Source organism: Plectropomus leopardus, chromosome 21 (assembly GCF_026936395.1).
Source record: "Plectropomus leopardus strain MGB_pleo_1.0 chromosome 21, ASM2693639v1, whole genome shotgun sequence".
Classification (NCBI taxonomy): domain Eukaryota; kingdom Metazoa; phylum Chordata; class Actinopteri; order Perciformes; family Serranidae; genus Plectropomus; species Plectropomus leopardus.
Window position 1 is genome coordinate 3538708 of NC_142196.1, and position 19686 is coordinate 3558393.

General features: G+C 38.8%; 1 protein-coding gene across 1 annotated transcript in view; it reads right to left on the minus strand.

Moving 5' to 3' along the window:
• Positions 1 to 14988: 14988 nt before the first annotated feature.
• Positions 14989 to 19686, minus strand: part of vstm2a (V-set and transmembrane domain containing 2A) — a 118230-nt gene continuing 113532 nt past the window's right edge. Inside the window, exon 5 of the mRNA XM_088072181.1 lies at positions 14989 to 18129. Coding sequence (XP_087928307.1) covers positions 18053 to 18129 — 77 coding nt within the window. The 3' untranslated portion in view covers positions 14989 to 18052. The remainder of the gene's footprint in view (positions 18130 to 19686) is intronic.

Below are 19686 nucleotides of genomic sequence, written 5' to 3' on the forward strand. Positions count from 1 at the left end.
GAATGGCAACGGAAGGTTCCCCCAATGTCAGCTCTCCTATCTTTGAAATGAAGTCAGTGATTAAAAGGAGTAAAGACGGGGAGCAATAGGCCACTCTTGAGGTGACGGACAGCCAGAGAGTGAGAGGGAGTTCTTCAAGAAGCCATTTGTGGCGCGGCCACAAAATGACGGCCCCAATTATTTTCATAGCAGCATGTGTGCGCCGAGGCATCTGAGCAAAGCAGGAGAAAAAAATGAACCCGACTCACACTGCTGTAATTAAGTATTACAAACAAAGTAAGAGATCTTAAATAGCTCGCACATGCATTACCAGCACCATCTGTAAGGGCTGCTTTTCATCTATGATCACTTTATAATAATGACACAGCCCTCATCTCCACTTGAGAGTCTTCCACTATTTTGTCTGTTTTCCACAGTGAATCACCATCCTCTTAATGCTCAAAACGGCAGGCTTGTAGTTTGGGAATGTAGAGGCCTCAGAATCCCTTAAATATCATTCAGTATCAGTATCATCAGTATCATTTCTTTAGGCAAAAGCGTTTCTCTCTTTTCAGACTGATCACATCAAGGCAGAGTAAAAAGCCTGTCATGATATTCTCATCCTTTTGACATCAACTGCCTGTCCTGCTCATTCCTAGTAGGCGGGTTTCCATTAACCCTTAAATTGCGCAAACTGAAATTACGAATACAAAGTACGCCTAATGAAAACACGTCAATTTGAAAAAACTCTGCAAAAAAATTTGTACCCTTGCATGAGGTCGTATTTCAAAATTGCAATGGAAACACTTTTTCAGGCTTCTGTGGATCATATAATGTACAACACCGGGTGGCAGTAATGTGACTTTATGGGTGCCAACCACCTTTAAACCCAAATAGGAAGAAGAAGGAGGAGAAGAAGAAGATGTACAACAAAGTCACATGACATTCTAATAACATTGTTGTAGCGGTTATTAATAACTACGTTAAAATTTGGATTTTGCACTCGTTAAAGTAAAAGGGGCACCATTCTCCATTCAGGAGAAAATTAAATCTTAAATTGTGACAGTGTTAAGACATGTCATTACTTTAATCAATCTCATAGTCTGTACCGTTTATTCTGTATACATTGATCTTGTTTCTCTCATGAAATAATATCCACAGACAACGACTTGGCGATAAATGAGGATAATTTATTTAGACTAATAAAATGAAGAGTAAATAGATGAAATAATATGACATATAAAAAGACAGAGAATACATAAAAGGGAACCTACGTGATGTATGTTCAGGTGATGTAAATAATTAATTATGGATGATAGTGGAGGAAATACGTGACCGTCTAAAGCGTGGATGCGCACTGAACGGTGACGTAGAATTTAGAAATTTGGCATTAAAGCTTCGCTATACGACATCAACTCTGATCACTAGAAAATGTTATTCTGCCTACTTTTGTCGACTTGATTAGACTTCTCCGGGGAGGTCCAGGTCCTCGCGTCACTCCAGGGGAGAGCTGCGGCGCGTCTTCCAGACGAGGTGACCCGCTGAAAGGCGGCGGCGGCCGGGCAGGTGGAGTCGGTGTGCGGTGGTCTTTAACTGGCCTTGGTGTTCGCCTCAGCGAACCGGTAAAAGTCTTTAAACAAAGTCCTTAAGGGCAGGCAACGGATGCTGATAGTTTGGGCAGCAGGTGTTGCTTCTAGATCCGTGGCAGAGTTGATGGCGAATCGCGGAGTGTCCTTCTCAATTAAAACTCGCAGAAATAATCAAAGTAATCCCACTGGTCTGAGGGAGTCACTTTAAATTATTAATTTGATTTTACTTAAAAACGAATTACCAAAAGTGTCTTTACTGACCAAAAACTGGTATAAAGAAAAGCGTCAAAGAGATTTAAAAGAAAATGGCTTCAAAAGTTAAAGTTCAGCAAAGCTCTGGTAAACTGTTGCGGCTCCGCTTATAAAATTGAAGAAAAGAAAAGTTGCGAGCGCGGATGCACGAGACGCACCGCGGTAAAAAGGAGCGAAGAAAAACTTCAGAAAAGAGAAAAGGAGAAGCCTTGAGAAGAGTGAGCTTAGAGAGAGAGAGAGAGAGCTCTGAGCTGACTTTAGAGAGAGTCACTCAGTTTTTATCTTTCGATTTGGGGGTGCGGATGGAAGGCGGAGTTAGCGAACTTTTGCACCGAGCGATCGCGCATCTGGTATAAGTTTCTAAAAGACCTAATGTAATTTAGGAGACATTTATGTCTCTGAACTTTATGACGAATTACGCGATCTAACCCGTGGTGTATAAATTCACGTATCTCCTCATCACTATAGTCTCATCATAGTAACTTCAAATGCATGTTAGAAGACCTAAAAGTAATTTATAACGTAACACATGATTCTGAAGATCCTTTGCTCAATTTTGTGAAATATGTGACCACACATAACATAACATTGTACCATGGATCCTAAGAAACTTGTGATTACTTAGATATTGGATTACTTTTAACATTATACAATGAATTCAAAATACGATATAACTACAAAGTTGGTTACGAGCTTACTAATAACTAAGACCACTAGATGGCAGTATAGCTCCATTATAACATAGGGGAACAAAACATACTTTACCTAACTCATTCAAATTACATGAGATGAAAAGAATGGGAGGTGCTCCTATCTGCTTACTGAAGCATGGAGACAACCTCACCCCCAGTCACAAAGATTAGGGAAGAAGGGAAATTTTAACTTACAACCTTGGTCCAAGTCATTCTGTCAGATGTTTATCACAACACAGGGTTATATAATGACTTTACCCAATGTTCGACCAGTTGGTCATCTCAGCAGGGGAGGCAATACGATGGTTGTTTGGTATTGCTTGGGTGATCAGGAGGTCGTTCAGATGCCTTACATCCTGTGGTATGCTGATCGGACCTTCGGAGTGCTTACCTTCCACCATATGTCAGGATGGAGGGTGTCAGATACTAACACTTTCCCGTGGCTTAAGAAGCCAGAGCGTGTTTGCAGACATCCCCAGGGAGTATAAGTTAAGTTAATTAACAACCCTCTGTTGGATGTTTTGGGTTCGTAAAACAGTGTCTCTTGACGTGTCCCCCACTTGCCCAGGGGACATTGAGCTCTGGAGTTCCTCAGAGGGACAAATGTAATGACCACGCCAAGGCAGTCCACTACATTGTGCTTTGTAGTATGTGGACGGAGGAAGAGACTGAGAACTCTAAAACGAAACAAAGAAATTACAGAAATAATGGCTTTATCGAGCATCTGTAATAGAAATAAACCTGGCAATGTTTTAGACATTCATTCCCATGGTTCTCGGAATGTAATCTTGAGAGGAAAGTCATGTAACATCGAGAGAGAAGTTGCATAATATCACTCAACAGAAACGCAGTCATCTCTCAATTGTGTTTTATCGAAATTTTTGAAAATATTGTTTTGTGCAAATTTGTAATGGAAACCGGCCTGTTGTGAAGTTGTCGCTTTTGTAGTGCTTTTAGTGTACAATTTTGAAGCCAAAAGCCACCTTTCTCATCTGCATGATAGACCAGCCTGTTCTGAACTCATCAAACAGTGCTGCTCTGTTAGTACTAGGCGTGCGAGTGTGCTCATAGAGTGCGTGGGGAGGTGGATGGGTCCAACAAACATCTGACACAGAAGGATACCTAAAACATCATTAGTAGACGCTGATGGTCACTGACAGAGTGGCACCATGTGATGAGTTGAAATGGCAATGGTCTATAATTGGATAGACTGTGGGATGGTGTCAGCTGGGTATGTGGCCGGAGAGAACCGTTTGCAGTGTTATTGTACGCTGGTGGATGGCTGGACAGCACCAGCTAACCATAATAATAATGGAATATTAGTGTGCATGTAAACATAGTGACTGTTAGAAGAAGACACTGAAATACCTCAATGCATATTCTATGGCAGATTGTACCAAATCAGGTGTGATTTTGTTGTCCGAATTCAATTGAACAAATGGGAAGGTGGAGTTTAAAAAATAATGAGCTACCTGTGGATTTTACTATATATTAGCTACAAATAGTGTAAACCTGACAGTAAAAAAAATATATTAAAGTCCTCATTAATGCCATCCTGACAACTGAATCATATTATCATATTTCCTTAAAAAAGAAATGAATTCCCTGCACCTTCAAGTAGACTCTACTACTGCATTTCTGTTTTAAATGATCTTCTTAAAGATGTCTATTTTGTTGTGTCAAAGAAATCACAACAACATGTGGTCTTACTTGCAGATCTAATTTATATTTGGGTCACATGCTGATTTTTGTTCCCAGTTACTTTCATTATAATCACATTCGGATGCCTTAAATGCTGGGTTCAGACTGCATCATCATTCATTCCAGCATCTACAAGTAAGTAAGAGATTTGGCTGCACAATCAAAGCATAAAAATGTTTTTTATTTATTTATGTATTTTGTTGTTATTGGATTTTTTTGTTTGTTTGTTTGTTTCCCTGTGTTTCTTTTTTGTGTGACTTTGCAGGAGCCACTCTCCCCTCGTCCTCACCATGCAGAGAGTGACTGAGCACACCTGTGCTTAATCTGTTCATTAAAAGCAGGCAGTATATAAGGACTGAAGGAGTGTGATGTTGGGGTCAGTGGCTCAGTGTGGCAGCTGGTGCTGTGTGTTGGATTGTTTGTGTTGTTTGTTTGTTTGTTTTTTCTTTGTTTGTTTGTTTTTTGCTTGTTTTGTTAAATTGTACATCAATCTCTGTGCAAGAATTGCATGAATTAAACCAGGTGCAATTTAAAAAGAAAACAAAAAGCTACAGAAAATACATTTGCTGTTAAGTTTCATTATGTGGAGGTTTTCTCCTGGACTATGACTCAGAATTTTATTTAAAAAATTCAGATTTTTTTTTCAAAGCTTCAATGGGTTTTACCTTTTCCATGACTATTCTCCAGGCATGGAAAATGTGATTGTGAAATTCCATGACTTTTCCAGGTTTTCCATGTCTGTGGAAACCCTGTGAGGAATTACAATCTGTCATTTGAGCACTAGCTCCAGAGTCAGTTAAAATCCATCATGTGGGGGTATGCAGTTGCCCAGTTGGTAGAGTGGGTGCCCCATGTACAGAGGCTAGGTCCTCACTGCAGCAGCTGCAGGTTCGATTCCAACCTCTGCCCCTTACTGTGTGTCATTCCCTCCCTCTCCTACTTTCATGCATAAACTGTCCTGTCTAATAAAGGCTGTCCTGTCTAATCTTTAAAACAAAAAAAAATAAAAAATCAGCATTAACCATTGTTTATTTAAACACACACGCATTGTGAAGATACAAAGCTGGTTGAAATTTGGAAAGTATCCCTTTAACAATGCTGCAGTTAAGTCAAAGCAACGCCCTGGACAGACATATGTCTGTTGTCTTATTCTAATTCATTAAAATTACTGGCTCTGTGCTAAATGCAGGTCTGAATTATGGAACCATAAAACCCCTCTTTACAGTCTCCTAATATTTTTTTTTCAGAAAAAAAGGCTTCTTTTTATTCTCTTATCTCTTATTTTGCCTTCATCATGCTTCTTGGCTCACAGTCAGGTGCAGAAGGGGAATCTGTGATAAATTACTTTTAGCCCTGGGCTGAAGTTTAATTTCTATTTTTGTTTTGACTGCTTATCATAATAGGAGCTCACCTGTATAACAAAATAATTAGCCTGCAGACTATATTTGGAATGTTATCTGCTCCAATTGCTCAGTCATGTCTGGTCCTTCAGCCATAAGCACATTTGATTTCTGTGTCACTTTTTTTATAGTCAGATGGGAACCAATATCATCACAGTGCATAGGGCTCCAACAGCTGTGATGTAGTCTTTAATTGAATTTCTTAAAATAAATCAACAAATTATTTTTACACATCAGGGCATCAGACTTTAGATGAAAATTATAGATTTACATTCCAGATAAATAAATTCAGGCCCAAACAATTGCAAGAAAACTGCATATAACATGCAATTCTTCAAATATAGCCTATATTTTATGCTATTATTTTATATATTTTGCAATGCATGTATTTCTAAGGGAGCAATACTTTCTTTTTTCTTTTTTTCTTTCTCAACAACAATTCTATTATCGTCTTAACCTGCAGCAATAAGCTGTGCCAGCAAAAGTCAATAACAATTCAATGTGCTCATATTGGAAGAATGGAAGTGTTGATGAATGGCTGGTGTCTGGAGTGAAACATTTCAGATTTACTATGCAATCATTTGAAATATACCAACAAACAAAGAATTATGCTTCAATCAATCTTTATAAAGTCTAAAAATAGCTGTGTTTATGTGTGTTTCTCTGTGAAACTGCACATCAGACAGATGGTTTACAGACATGATATGCTTAGTAACATTTTACATTCTGTTGCCCCAACCATGTGGACAGTATTTATATCACACTATATCTGTGCAGATACAAACTCAGAGACAATAAGCTGCTTCTCAGCATTAAGGCCGACTGGCAGGTGATCCAGCTGTGCAGTCATCATCAGTAACTGACAGTGCTTCCGAGAGATTTAGTTACCAATAGAAGAGGCTTACTGGCTGACTAAAGTGAATAAGTGGTGTTCATGGTTGATTTGGTTTGGTGAACCCTTGAGTATTATGTATGTGGCTCTCTTCGGCTTGTTAGATAATCCACTCTCCTTCAGTGAGTCTATCGCCGAATAAAATGTATTTAACCAAAAATAAATGAGTAAATAATTTAATAAAATTTCACTGAGATTCCTTGGAAACACTAATGGCAACATATACTCTATTTACTATTATGGCAACATCTGTAGAACACTGGGGTCTAGGAACTTTAATGGCTTCCATCACTGTTGGGGCTTTACAATGAGTGCTCCGATACAGTTGCATCGATTTCAGAAGATGGTAATATTGTTTTTCCTACGAAAACTAATGCACCCAAATTCTTACATATCCCACTTATTTTGCAATCATGTGACCAGTGCACTGACAATTGTAAAAAAGGAAAGGGGTCTTTTAAGGAAGCAAGTTGAAGTAGTTGATGGATCATAAAAATCTGGACTTTCCCTTGGACATTCCTGTCCAGACATATTTCAGAACCTTGTGAACTTCTAAGGTGCGCTTTTGCCAAAGGACACATTTTGCAGCAGTGTGATATGCCACCAGGTGGAGTCTGTTTGTAACACAGCTGGACTAAACCCTTCACAGTATTTTGACTGGTTAAAAAATCACTTGGCAGCCCAGTATGATACATGGATGGCAGCATCAGGTGGTAATGCGATCAGATGGAACCTGTCGCAGCCATATGATACACTGCTGGATTGGACGTCAGGTTGAAACACTGCCAGTAATGACGGAATACAAGGAGCTGGAAGTTCGCTATAGGGCGGGTGGGAGCAGTGGTGGATGGGTCCAACTGACCCGTGACTTTCACCTGGAAGCCCAGTGTTCACCTTCCAAATGAATATAGAGCCAAGCCATGATGTTTATTCCTAACCTAAATGTGTGGTTCTGTTGCCTAAACTGATCCATATTGCCAAAGTCTTACATTATGCTTTTGTTGACGTCCTGGTATTGGTTGTCTTGTGCTTCTATTGCCAAAACCTCACTACATGCAATACATGTTGACATCTGGGCATTGGTTGAAGCATCTCAAAATGTTAACGGTAGACCCTAAAGCATAATATGTAGATGCGTCCACTGAGAAAGCTGCGATCTGTGTCGACTTGTGTTGGACATTTTGTGGTGCTTGAAGGCATGCTTCCCCTGCTTCCACTCTTTAGGCTAAGCTTGGCTAAATATATTCTAGTGAATTTCTCTGCTGCATGTGAATGAAACCCATAATGATCTCTGTATTTACTGCCAGGTCCTAATATAGCAGCAAAAAAAAAAAGTGTTTCCTAAAATGTCAGAGTTTACCTTTTAATTGGGACAGCTCGAGTGACAAAGATGCATGTTAACATTTGTCATAACATCTCACTATTGTAGTCATTTTAGTGCAACTTAAAAACTGCATTTAGGCTTACTAGGCAACCACTGAGTGTGAAGGTAAGGGACCTGTGTGTCAGTGATTTGTTTTCAATACCTGAGATGTCTCCGAAAAACCTTGAATTGATTTGACAGCAGGGTGTCACTCTCACGTCCTCCTGTGTATGCAGTTCACTTCCCTCACTCCTGCCCCTATGGCAACCTGTGACGATTTGAAGGAGAAAGGAGGATTTTGCTGGAGGGGTCTTCTATATTGGATGGCACTCAGATTTTGGATCTGCGGCACGACATCGCTTTTGCATGCTGGGTACAAAGACATGATAATGTGCTGTGGACCCCAGCACACATTCAACACTTTCAACAACTATGATTAATAGTGATTGGAACTAATTTGTTTGTTTACATGTAAGGAAAGTGCTCTGGAGAACAGTACATGCCTGTCCCTGGTTCTATAGTTTAATGAGGCAGGCTTCACATTCTGTCGACACAAATTCAACACTCAATTCTCCTGGGCTCTCTTTTTTTAATCAACACACCCACTCACTTAAAGCAGTGCAGCACATTTCCATAACTGCCTTCATACTGCCTCATCTGTCTCTCATGCTGGGTTAAACTCACAGCTTTGTATTCAAACACTTTAAGGTGACATGGTCCTTTTTGTCGTATTCAGTCACTGACAGCCATCTTAAGCCCGCCGCAGTATATTTTTGGCTGATATGCCAATGTGATTGTCTTCCAAAGCCTTTGGGGTTCGTAAATCCCCCAGCATTGAGAGATGCTTAGCATTGATGGGTCCGCAAAAACACATTTCCATTCCCCTGGGCATTTTGTGGAACAAAACAATCAAGCAGGGTTAGAAAGTCACACGGTACATTACAGTGACGGATTCCTGAAAGCCCAATAAAGACCCTTACATCAATGCCAGTTTCAATTGATTACTTTTAATGAGTGCAAATAAATAATGCAGGACTCCTCACACACACACACACACATACACACTTACACACTGGCAAGCAACAGAAACTTTAGTAAAGTTTAATGCCCTTCAATTGCTTTGCCTTTGTTCAAATGTCTTTAAGCAGAATTGCTTGTTAGCACTTTGCCAGCCACCAGATCCCAATCACACCAGTAAGATGGTGTCCGAGGACCCTTCATCCTGTTAAGTCAGAGTCTGGTCAGCATTTGTGAAAGCATGAGGGAGATTTGTATTAATTTCTTAAAATGCAAATTAGCCAGAGTAGTGCAGCTTTTTCAGGCATTACTTAGGGGAGATCATAGATTTTGTTTAAGAGTAGGTTTGTTCTTGCTCTTGTTATTTATAAGGAAATGTGCTGCATAATAAAAACAACAAAAACAAAAACACATTCACACCTAATCACCAAAATGATGGCCCTACAAGCACCAGGGCGCTACAAATGACAACGACATTTGAGGTCTGTCTGTCCATTATTTTTGTACCACACTTGGAACAAGAACTCCACAATGACTGCTCAGATATGGTATTTGATTATTCAAGGTCCCCAGAGGATGACTTTAGTTGTCATTACCTGATGTTTTATTCAGTGTCCAGTCTCATGGTGTGATGATAAGCCTCTGTGGGCAATGGCCAATAATTATTAATTCCAGTTAATCTCTCTATACATGTTGTCAAATACTACTGCTTTGTCAGTGCTTTAGGCATAAGATCCCAGTGACAAAAGCCACCTTCTACGCAGGATACACCACTGGACAGCATCACTTGAGAATGTGGCCATATTGAACCAATTGCAATCTTATTAAAGGCCAGCTGATGACCCGACTTCACCTGATGTGTCCACATGATATGCGGACGGGTGGCGTTTCTTGAGAATTTGGTTGGACAGAACCCGTCGCAGCGTGCATAATACATGGCAGGACCTCGACAGGTTGAAACACTGCCAGTAACAATGCAGTGCCTATATGGAGGTGGATGGGTCCAACAAACTCGTGACTTCTACAATTCTACAATTTCATTTAGCAGACGCTTTTATCCAAAGCGAAGTACAACACAAGCAAGAATTTAGACTTAAGGAAAAAACCTTAGTAAGTGCAAAAAGTGCTTCAGGTGTGATTGGTCACAGGTATTGCCGTCTAGTGGCAGAAGAAGTGCCGTACAGTCAGTATCTAAAGAGTTAAGGGCTGATTATTCATGAATTAGCATTTGTTTAGGCAGAGCACTGAAGTGAAGATGGTAACAGTTATTTATTCATGCTGTACAATCACTGGCTAATTCATCACCTGTCTGGTCACCAGCTGACTAATGATTAAAATTTTATGTAGGTGTAAACCATCTGTTTCTACATGCCAGTTTCAATTGATGCCATGCCAACCAGTGTTTGAAGTTATAGAAAATAAAAGTGCCAGTTAATCATATGTTGGAATACAACATTATTGAAATGTAATGTTACTATCATAGTGTCCAACAGTGAAAAGAAGGCAGGTAAGCGTGAGCATCACCTTGTGTACCCTGGGCATGTAGTGCCCCCTGTGCCTGTTGGTTAATGCACTTTATTTAAGGCCACTATGAATCGCATAGAGAACCACATATGGGCAGGAAAGAATTCCAGAGACTTGTGAGACGTGTCATGCAAGAAATATCATGGTACACCAAAGAGTAAAATATGAGGGTGCTGTACTGTGTACTGGCAAGTAACTGCCTAATTCAAGCATTGATGCCAACATTGATTGCTTTCACAACTTTCTCCTTATGCCCTAAGCTTTGGCGTTGTCCATTTCTAATTACAGTATGTGTTCATATATGTGTCAAGTGGAATTAGTTCTCTCAGCAATGCTGTTCATATTCAGAGTTCTTTGAGAGGAAGCTATCAAATTTATCTGTATAAAAGTTTGGTAAAAATGGTCCTTGATGTGTCTCTAACTGAAAATAAGTTATGGATACACAGCAAGAGGATGAGCCCTAATGATTTGAGACAGTCCACATAAGAAAAAATATCAGCATTGGTTGATAGTTCAAATTCTCAAAACAACTTGTTATAACTTATAAAATGCTCCTATGGTTTGAGCTTGACCAGCTTTTAAAGCAACAACTGCATTGGACCTTTTCTTTTTGGATGGGGATCTCCTTTTTTTTTTTTGTATTTTTTTAAATAGAAAAACGTGTATCTCTTGTTTGAAAGGCAAAGTTTGTCCTTGAGGTTGGATCAGCTTGTTGGTAGATTTTTAATATTCAGTAGTGCTCTCATCAAATTACCACTTGCTCTTAAGGCATTTTAAATTGTAATAGACTGATTGACTTAGGATTCAGTGATAACAAAAGAACCCGTATGAATGTAAGAATTCCATTACCTGCCTCCCTGAACTCATAATTTACATTGAAACAAACTTCAGCATACTTGTTAGGAAGTCCAGAGGGCTCAATAAGCCCCCAGAGGCTTAAGCAGATTTTTTTATTTTCTGCCAAGACACTTACAGTCAAAATCACTTTTCTAACCTTTAGTCCACTGCATCCCCATGGTGTTCTTGTGGTTAGATCTTTTTTAGATCTTTCCCTTTTTTACCTGATGTACAATGTCATCCTCGAGGTGTTAGGAAGGAATTGAGAACACATAGCCAACATCATGCAGCGCTACCAGTGGGGTGCTCTGCATTAAGGCTGGAATCACAGCGTCTCTCTCGCTCGGCATGGCTTCCGTCTTTACAACGCATGCATGTTTATTTCATGAGCACATGAAAATGTAAACTTCACTTATCTGACTGTATTATTTTCCCTTGATGGAAGTCCATAAAAAGACAAATAGATCTTTGCCTTCTGTGACTCATCGCCAGTGCCACAACACAACATAGTTGAATATACAACTTTTGACACACTAGCTCAGAAAAATCTCTGCACCTTCCCTCTTTCTTTGTGCTGCAATAGGACCAGTGGCCTGATTAGAGTGCCAGAGGCTGGCTGCTTGTTTGCCCTCTGTTTGCTTCCACATAAATAACTGTGTCATTGCTGGCTGAATTACCAAACACAGGCAGGGGTTTAATTTTGCATTGTTCCTTGTCTATCTCCCTCGCCTTCACGCTCTTTCTCCACTTTGCCTGCTTTGCATTTTGAATTCACTGATTAAGTAAACCTGATTAGCTGAGCTGCCGCTGCCAAATTCACTCCTCAATTCCAAAGAGGATCTTTTTTCCCCCTCTCTCTTCATTTTCCATTCCTCTATCTTGTCTTTCAAACAGATGAATGGAAGATGAGATTTGACAGGCCCATTTTTACCAACACAGAGGTAGCTTCCTGTTTCCAAGCTTTTCACTGATGAAGGCTGACTGCCAAAATCGAGAGACCTGCAGTAAGACCAATTTGCAGTATCACCTGCAAAATGCAGCTTTTTTCCCCCTCTCAAGCATCACAGGGATCGTTTGAGAGGTGTCTGGACTGGTTTGTGTTAAGGAAATATCGTCAAAATGTGTTGCTCGAAAATTCAAGGTAGTTATTTTGTCTCGTGTTCATCTGTAATTTGATTTGTCTTATGCAGCTCAAACACAGTTCATTCTCCATATCATGTTTATATCAATAAATGCTTAATTTCATGCAGCATCCAGATTTTTTCATTAGATGTGCACGCAATTTCCTACTTAATGGACAATTCCTGACGGTGTTTTTGAAAGGCACCTTTTTGCCTTAACTTCTCTTACAGTTAAATATTAGACTGTTCATATATCAAACAGCGTGAAATTATATGCAAATGGTTGCTTTTGTTATTAATTATTGTTAGAGGTTATAAATTGATGTTTGAATACCATCCTCATAGTATTTATATCTCATCCAGTGTATGCAGTGCAAACTTCACAAAATCCCAATATGATTTATACATTACATTAAAGTCAATGGAAGCCTATTCAGTCTAATCGTGTTTAGACTTGCATATTATGCCGACTGTGCAGACAGATTGCTCAGTATTGCTTACTGATTAGCTGTACATAATTTTATTTTGATGGCATCTACAGTTTATGAGTTATTATGTAATGTATCAAAGGCTACATACGCAAATTCAGAATTATAGCTTGGTACCTGTACAGCACAGTTTGCAATTTAAATAGGTAACTCTTGCACACTGGTAACTGTAAACACTTTCACACTCCTGCTCCTCACATGTTAGGGTTAGGGTTAGAGTGGCTTTTCAAAATGTGATTTGTTCACAGGAAATGCAAGTTTCATCACCAAAAACTACTTGAGGTGTTTTTTTAAAGATTGTGCTTTTTAAACATCAACTTTGACTTTTGATTTCACCACAGCATGAACACCAAAGTCCTGGGTATAAGTCCTGCAGGGTTTACAACAAATTCATTTCTTTGTGGCAGCCTGCCACACTAAACAAAATCTGCTGCCACAAATAGATTTTCTATTTTTGAAGCTCTACAATTTTATTAGGAGTGCAGTTGAAATATATGTGCTGTTCAGTTATTCTTTGCACCATAATCTCAGAGTGCAGAGTGCAGTCTGGGCACAGACGGAGAAGGAGAACACTTGGTGCACTGAAAGAAGAATTTAATTGTTCATTCTGCTGAGTCTAAAAGTTTGCATTCATTGCAGCAGCTGCTCCTCTTACCCATTGATCTGATTTGATCATCTCTGAACAGATCAAGAGATCAATTAGTCTGCAAGTCACAAACTGCTGCTGAGGAAAAATGAACTCATGAAGGGAATGCGCTGCATTCGTGGACCTGCAAAAACTTGACACAATGACACATATAGACACACATACATTTAAAAAGAAAAAAAAAAGAATGGACATTGTTTTACTGTGGAAACACTGTCCTGTGTTTATGGCTCTATTCTTAATCATTGCTGTGGAAGGGTAGAAGTTAGATTAAAGTCCTGTTTTTAACAGACGTTTTATACTGTCCATTAGATTAGAGAAATTTAGATTTTCCCTGGAAAGTTCCCTTCATTCTTTGAAATAAATTTTATTGGTTCTTTGTCCTCCCTGTTTGGATGTGACCACTGAGCCTCCATGTTTGTTCTTTGCTTCTTTTTTTTCTAATTTTTTCCCCATTTGTTTGCTTTATTTTTTAAGTCATTTTCATCCAGATATGCATTAATTATTTTCTTAACTTATGTGTGTAAGGTATTGGTAATGTTGTTGTCATTGCAACCTGTAAGTTTTGTCAAGATAGTTGCCATTACTGAGATTTCAGTTATTGCCTTTCTGTTATGGTCTATCTTTGGGGAGACAGGAGGGTAAGGGGAGAAAACATAGAAAAATATAAAAGAATGCTAAGATGCTCTGTGATTTATATTCCTTGCATTGTTCTTCCAATAAAAATATAAATAAATTAGAAAAAACTAATGTTTTAAACAGCACAAAAGGGCCTTGTGCATTGCAACCACAAGCCAATGCTGACCAAACTGCATATCTGATGCCCCGGGAACAAGAATGAGTTGTCACTGTACAGAATGTCAATATGGTGGCATTTACAGTTTTTGAGTCATGATGAGCTCTGTAATACAGTAATGTCTATGGAGGCCCATTCAATTCAACTGCATTTATAACTGCATCTCTGCACACTACACACTGTTGCATTGCACACTGATAAAGTGTACATGTCATTGCATCATTTTAACTTATTTCGTACACCAATTTGTTGAATACTTGGTTATACTTGGTCCATTTTTTTCCAGTAGCATACCTCCTACCCTTGCTTGCATTCGGTTAGTTTTTTTAATGAGATTATAAAGTCATCCAAAAATCATGCTAATCAGCATCTTTACACAGCAATCATGTGCATTTTCTTTAGGAAATGCTTTTCTAGTGTTGCGTAAGTCATCTGATTCAGCTTTCTCCATTTCAGCATCTCTGAGTGGTTACATAAATGAAGGGCTGGCTGATTTTGAGTCACATTTAGCAGAACTATCAAATGAAAACTGATTAAGCTCACACACACACACATACATACACACACAAAAAGATAAACTTTTCTTCCGAGTTGGAAACTGGGCCAGTCTTTGGCGTAGTCAGAACTCTCTCCAGTTCACTCGCTGTAAAGCTCAGTGTGTTACCAAGCAAACAGATGGAATCCCTCAGTGTTTGAATTTCATCTGTGAAAATGGTTTATTTAAATATTATTCTGATATTGTCATTATAATACAAACTGTTGCAATGTTCCAGTACAGAAGCCTCACACAATACCAAAGAAAAGAGAACTATAATTCATCAGAATTTTTGACAGCTCAACAAACAGACAGGACCGCATTGAAATGAAATACATTAGAAGAAACAAATACATCTAGAGTGGATGAATAGCGTGGCATATAAAACAGAACAGAAGAATGGCTGTGTGTCTGAACTAACATCCTGGATGAAGGAACTGCTGCTCTAGCCGTCATTGTGAACTGTTCTCCTCTTCAGTAAGAGACCTTGTCATTTTTAAGCAATTCAGCCACCATCTCAACCCAAACTCATGACTCAGTTTTTTGTTTTTTTTAACCAAGCATCATCACAAAATCGAATCAGTCATCGCTCTAATCTCCCCCTCTTTGTTATTCATTATGTTGCAAGGACCCACAGTCAAGCAAGTCCCTTAGATTAGGATGAAAGCTTTATAAAGGAGATGTTTCTAATACATATAGATATTTTTTTTGTCAAATACATTTTATCCAAGTTCATTTTTGAAGAGGTGAAAACCCACTTTGGACTTGTTAACACTTGAATATGAGTACATGACACCATTGTTACAAGTACAGAACATCACTGGCCTCTGCCTTTTTAAATGGATATTTTAAAAAAAAATGTTAACATGCTGATTATTTCATTTACAAGTTGTACAGATCTGTAACTTTTTACATGAGGGTTGGACAAACTGTCCACTCAAACTGTGCACACATTGCCAACAGAATCGACATCCGAATCCCATTCTCCATACCTTTTTAAAATAAGCTGTACTTTTTCTGCAAACTAAACATTCGGAATAATAGTATATAACATGTTCTCGTTTCAAAAACACAGAAATTGATTTCCAGTCACAGCAGAGTGGCATATATATGACAGTGATGCTAGATTAACTGTCCAAATACACCCTGAAGCTATTTGGAACTTGAGGGATTAGACAGGGTTGCCCTCTATCGCCCACACATCTTGTACCCAGGCTGGAAGCTGCTGATCAGTAGATGTCTCTGGTCTGATCCCAAAGCACGACAAGCACTGCCAGCCTTTGAACCTCAGTGCTGAATCAACAAGTTTCCCTCCACAGTTCTTTGGGAATGCAGTAAGACTATACAGGGGTGGGGGAGGGGGTTGGATTTTTGCTTTGTCTGCAAAGCGGAATAAAAGCTCGAAGGGAGGTGAGTATTTTCGCTTTTTGAGAACACACAGCACAGTTATCGTTGGCAATTACATGTATGTTATGTATGAATGTTAGATTATACCGTACAACACATGAGAAACTACATAATCATGCTTCATGTTGAGTTGGTGTACATTTTTGGGCATTAACTGAGCAGAAAAAACAGTATGTGCTTCGGGGTCTACCAAAATAAAATATTGATCTCATTGCAGGGCAACCACTGCACTCTGGCAGCATGGTACTCCTGCTGGATAACATTTGCTTGCGGTGACTCTTGAGACATAAATCAACTACTCTATCATTCATAAATATTTCTGTTTGGATAGGAACATCTGCATTTCGGATGGATGGTGCATACTCACTCAGAAGTTAACAGCAACGAAATAATCCCATTTATTTTAGATGTTATGCTGCATCTGTTGTTGCACTGTGAAACCAAAAAGAACACCTTTGTCCGCATTTGTGTCAGATTGTCAAAGCGTTTTGCTTATAAATGCTCTGCGTGGATAAAAAATCTCTATGATATATCATCTGAAAATAAAGCTAAAGATATATTACTGTAAGATATAAGAGAGAAGATTTCAACAAAACTAACTTATTTCTCCCAAACATGGGTCATATACAATGTTGATGATAAGCAGGTCTACTCTCTGTGTTACACTGCCTCAACCCCTAACCCTAACCTTAACCCTAGCCACTCTACCTGCAAAATGTGCGAATGTGTGTGTTTATATGCTGGCATCAAAGTAATTTAAACTACAAACACTCATGATCCAAAGTGGGTAAATAGGCGACTCATTCATCCTCTGTAGTAATGACACATAGCAGAAAGGTGCAACCAAAGCACACCATTTAAAAATGGTGCAGGTCAATTAAAATTAATCATCCAATGGTCACATATCAGGATTTTCCATGACTCATAAATTGTGACATCCTTTTTATTCCTACTGAGGACGCATTACAAATTAAAATGACAAGGGACATTTTTTTATTCACACCAAAGCTAGCACATTAAAAATAAAGTCAACATACTGTAACATTAAACTTTAAATGTTGAATTGTGTCGCTCAAATATCCGATGATCCCCTCTTTGAAGCTGTCAGACCAATAAGCATGCACACCAGTTTACAGTATGTATCACTAAGTAGATGTAAAACTATGCACTTCAGATAATTTCGGTGGCCAATATAGCTGAAGAAGAATGAGAAATTTAACCCTTTTGACCGTGTGGTTAATGTTAACAGTCTAAATTAACATGTAGTTTAATTTCTTTCATTTCTTTGCCAGGGCCAGTATTCACAATGAAGTTCCATGGCCAATATGGTGTAGCTATGTATACAGCACATACAGTAATTCTAGGTGTTTCAAATAAAACAGATATATATCTAGAATCATATATATTACACAAATATAGATTCTCCTTTTTTCTTGTTCACTTTTGAGCAATAAACACATGAACTGGAACGGCGAAACCATGAGAAAGTCATTCTCTGTGAGAGTTATCCAACAAGAGACAGAGTCCGTTTTCACACCGGAAGCGTTGCACCTCGGGATGGTGTCGAACCGACGTCTGTACAAAAGGTAATCCAACTGGTTTTTAAAGGTGACAGGTGTTTACAGTGGCTAATAACAATGTGCTGGGTGCAAGAGCAGTGGTGGCAGGGAAATGAGGGCCAACTGTGCTGTCCGCATGGTGGGGTGGCGGTGGCGGGGGCAGGAGGGGGATAAAACAGGCAATTTTCTCGTTCGCTTTGAGAGCAAACAGAGAGAGAGCGAGATCAGGGCACAGACCATGTCAGTTCTTCAAATTATAACAAGACATCCCTCACCAAACCACATGCCAGAAGGAGGACAGCCAGTCCATAGCTGAATGATATTCTTGTACCTGAAAAGAGAAGACACAAATTATTTAAAAAAATGAACAATGAGGAATAAAATATTGGCGTTTTTTTTAGATTTTATTTTGAGTTATACATAGGGTGGAGCAATATGTCGATATGAAGTCATGTCAACCATAAGAGACTTTGTTCCGCCGACCTTAGGTCATGAAAAAATTATATGTCTGTATGACAAACCCACAACTAGCTTGCAAGTAACTTTGCATAAATATAATACCAGAGAACCTGAAACTGCATGGCATCCGCAGTATGTTGATAGTCAAGAGCTGTGATTATAACCGTTTCCTATCACAGAAATAGTGCACTATATAGTGTGTTTGCCATTTTGCAGTAGTGTTTGAATTCTCAGAGGTTAATTTCATCCACTATATATTGCATTATAAAATACACACAATGCACAGCAAATATGAGTGTACATTTGATGTACCTTCATTTTACTCCCTTATACCATAATGCAAATCGGTTGTGTATTTCCGGAGGAGAAGAAGAAGGTTGAATTAATCAGGGATTTAACAGAAAACTGCAACATTGATATAACCTCTGTTTATCTGTCCTCCTGAGTGCTCAGTTTGTCTGCATGGCATTGGGCACGCCCACTGCATCACACAGATATCTGGTGCATCTATTAACGCAATGATGTTCAGAAAATTCCAGTGTATTGTCCGAAATTTTGTTTGGTTATATAGTTCACTATTTAATACATACAACATAGATAATAGTGAGTGGTTTCAAACACAGCTAAGGTTTCATTTTGAGAAAAGATCAAAAGAGAGAACACACATTAGATAGGTTTGGTATTTATGCAAATTTGTCAGTCTGTGATGAGATTCATTCTTTTACACGCCGCATACCCATGCACCACAAAACTACATCTGTCACACATTACAAAGAGCGTGCACAACCTCCAGTTAAAAAGCAAAACAGAACAGTCAGATACATTAATATGTGCAATTTTCGATTTCATTAGGCATTAGAGTAGCACTCACATTGACCAGCAGTGCTATTTTTTCGATCCTTTAAGAGTGACTTAAGTGACTTTAGTGACTATCTCAGATTCTAAAATGCACATTATAAAATGCAGTGGTACACAATGAGTTTAGGTTTTTTTTTTTTTTTAATGTGTGTTATCTAACATGTGGTTGCCTGTTTGTGTTTCACCCTATTCTGCATTCCAAATGCTCCACCATATGGTTTCATTAAGTTTGGTCCATAAGGCTGCAGTCACCGATAAAGCCTGAGAACACTGCCTCACTGCAGAGCGTGGATTCATACACAAACATTGCAAAACACATCCAGATTATTTCATTGTGTGAGTCATTACATTGTTTTTATTACCATGCCAAATATTACAAGACCATTAAACATTCATCCATTGTCTTTCTTATCAAGGGACTTTATTGACTGTATTTCATTTCCACTCTCACAACAAGGAAATGTGGGAAAATGAGTAGGCATGTCAGTTACCATTAATTTTGCTTAACATAACAGGTTCATATGCAGAAAAAAAAAAATCTTAATAGGCTCATTCAAGTTTAGTCAGTTCT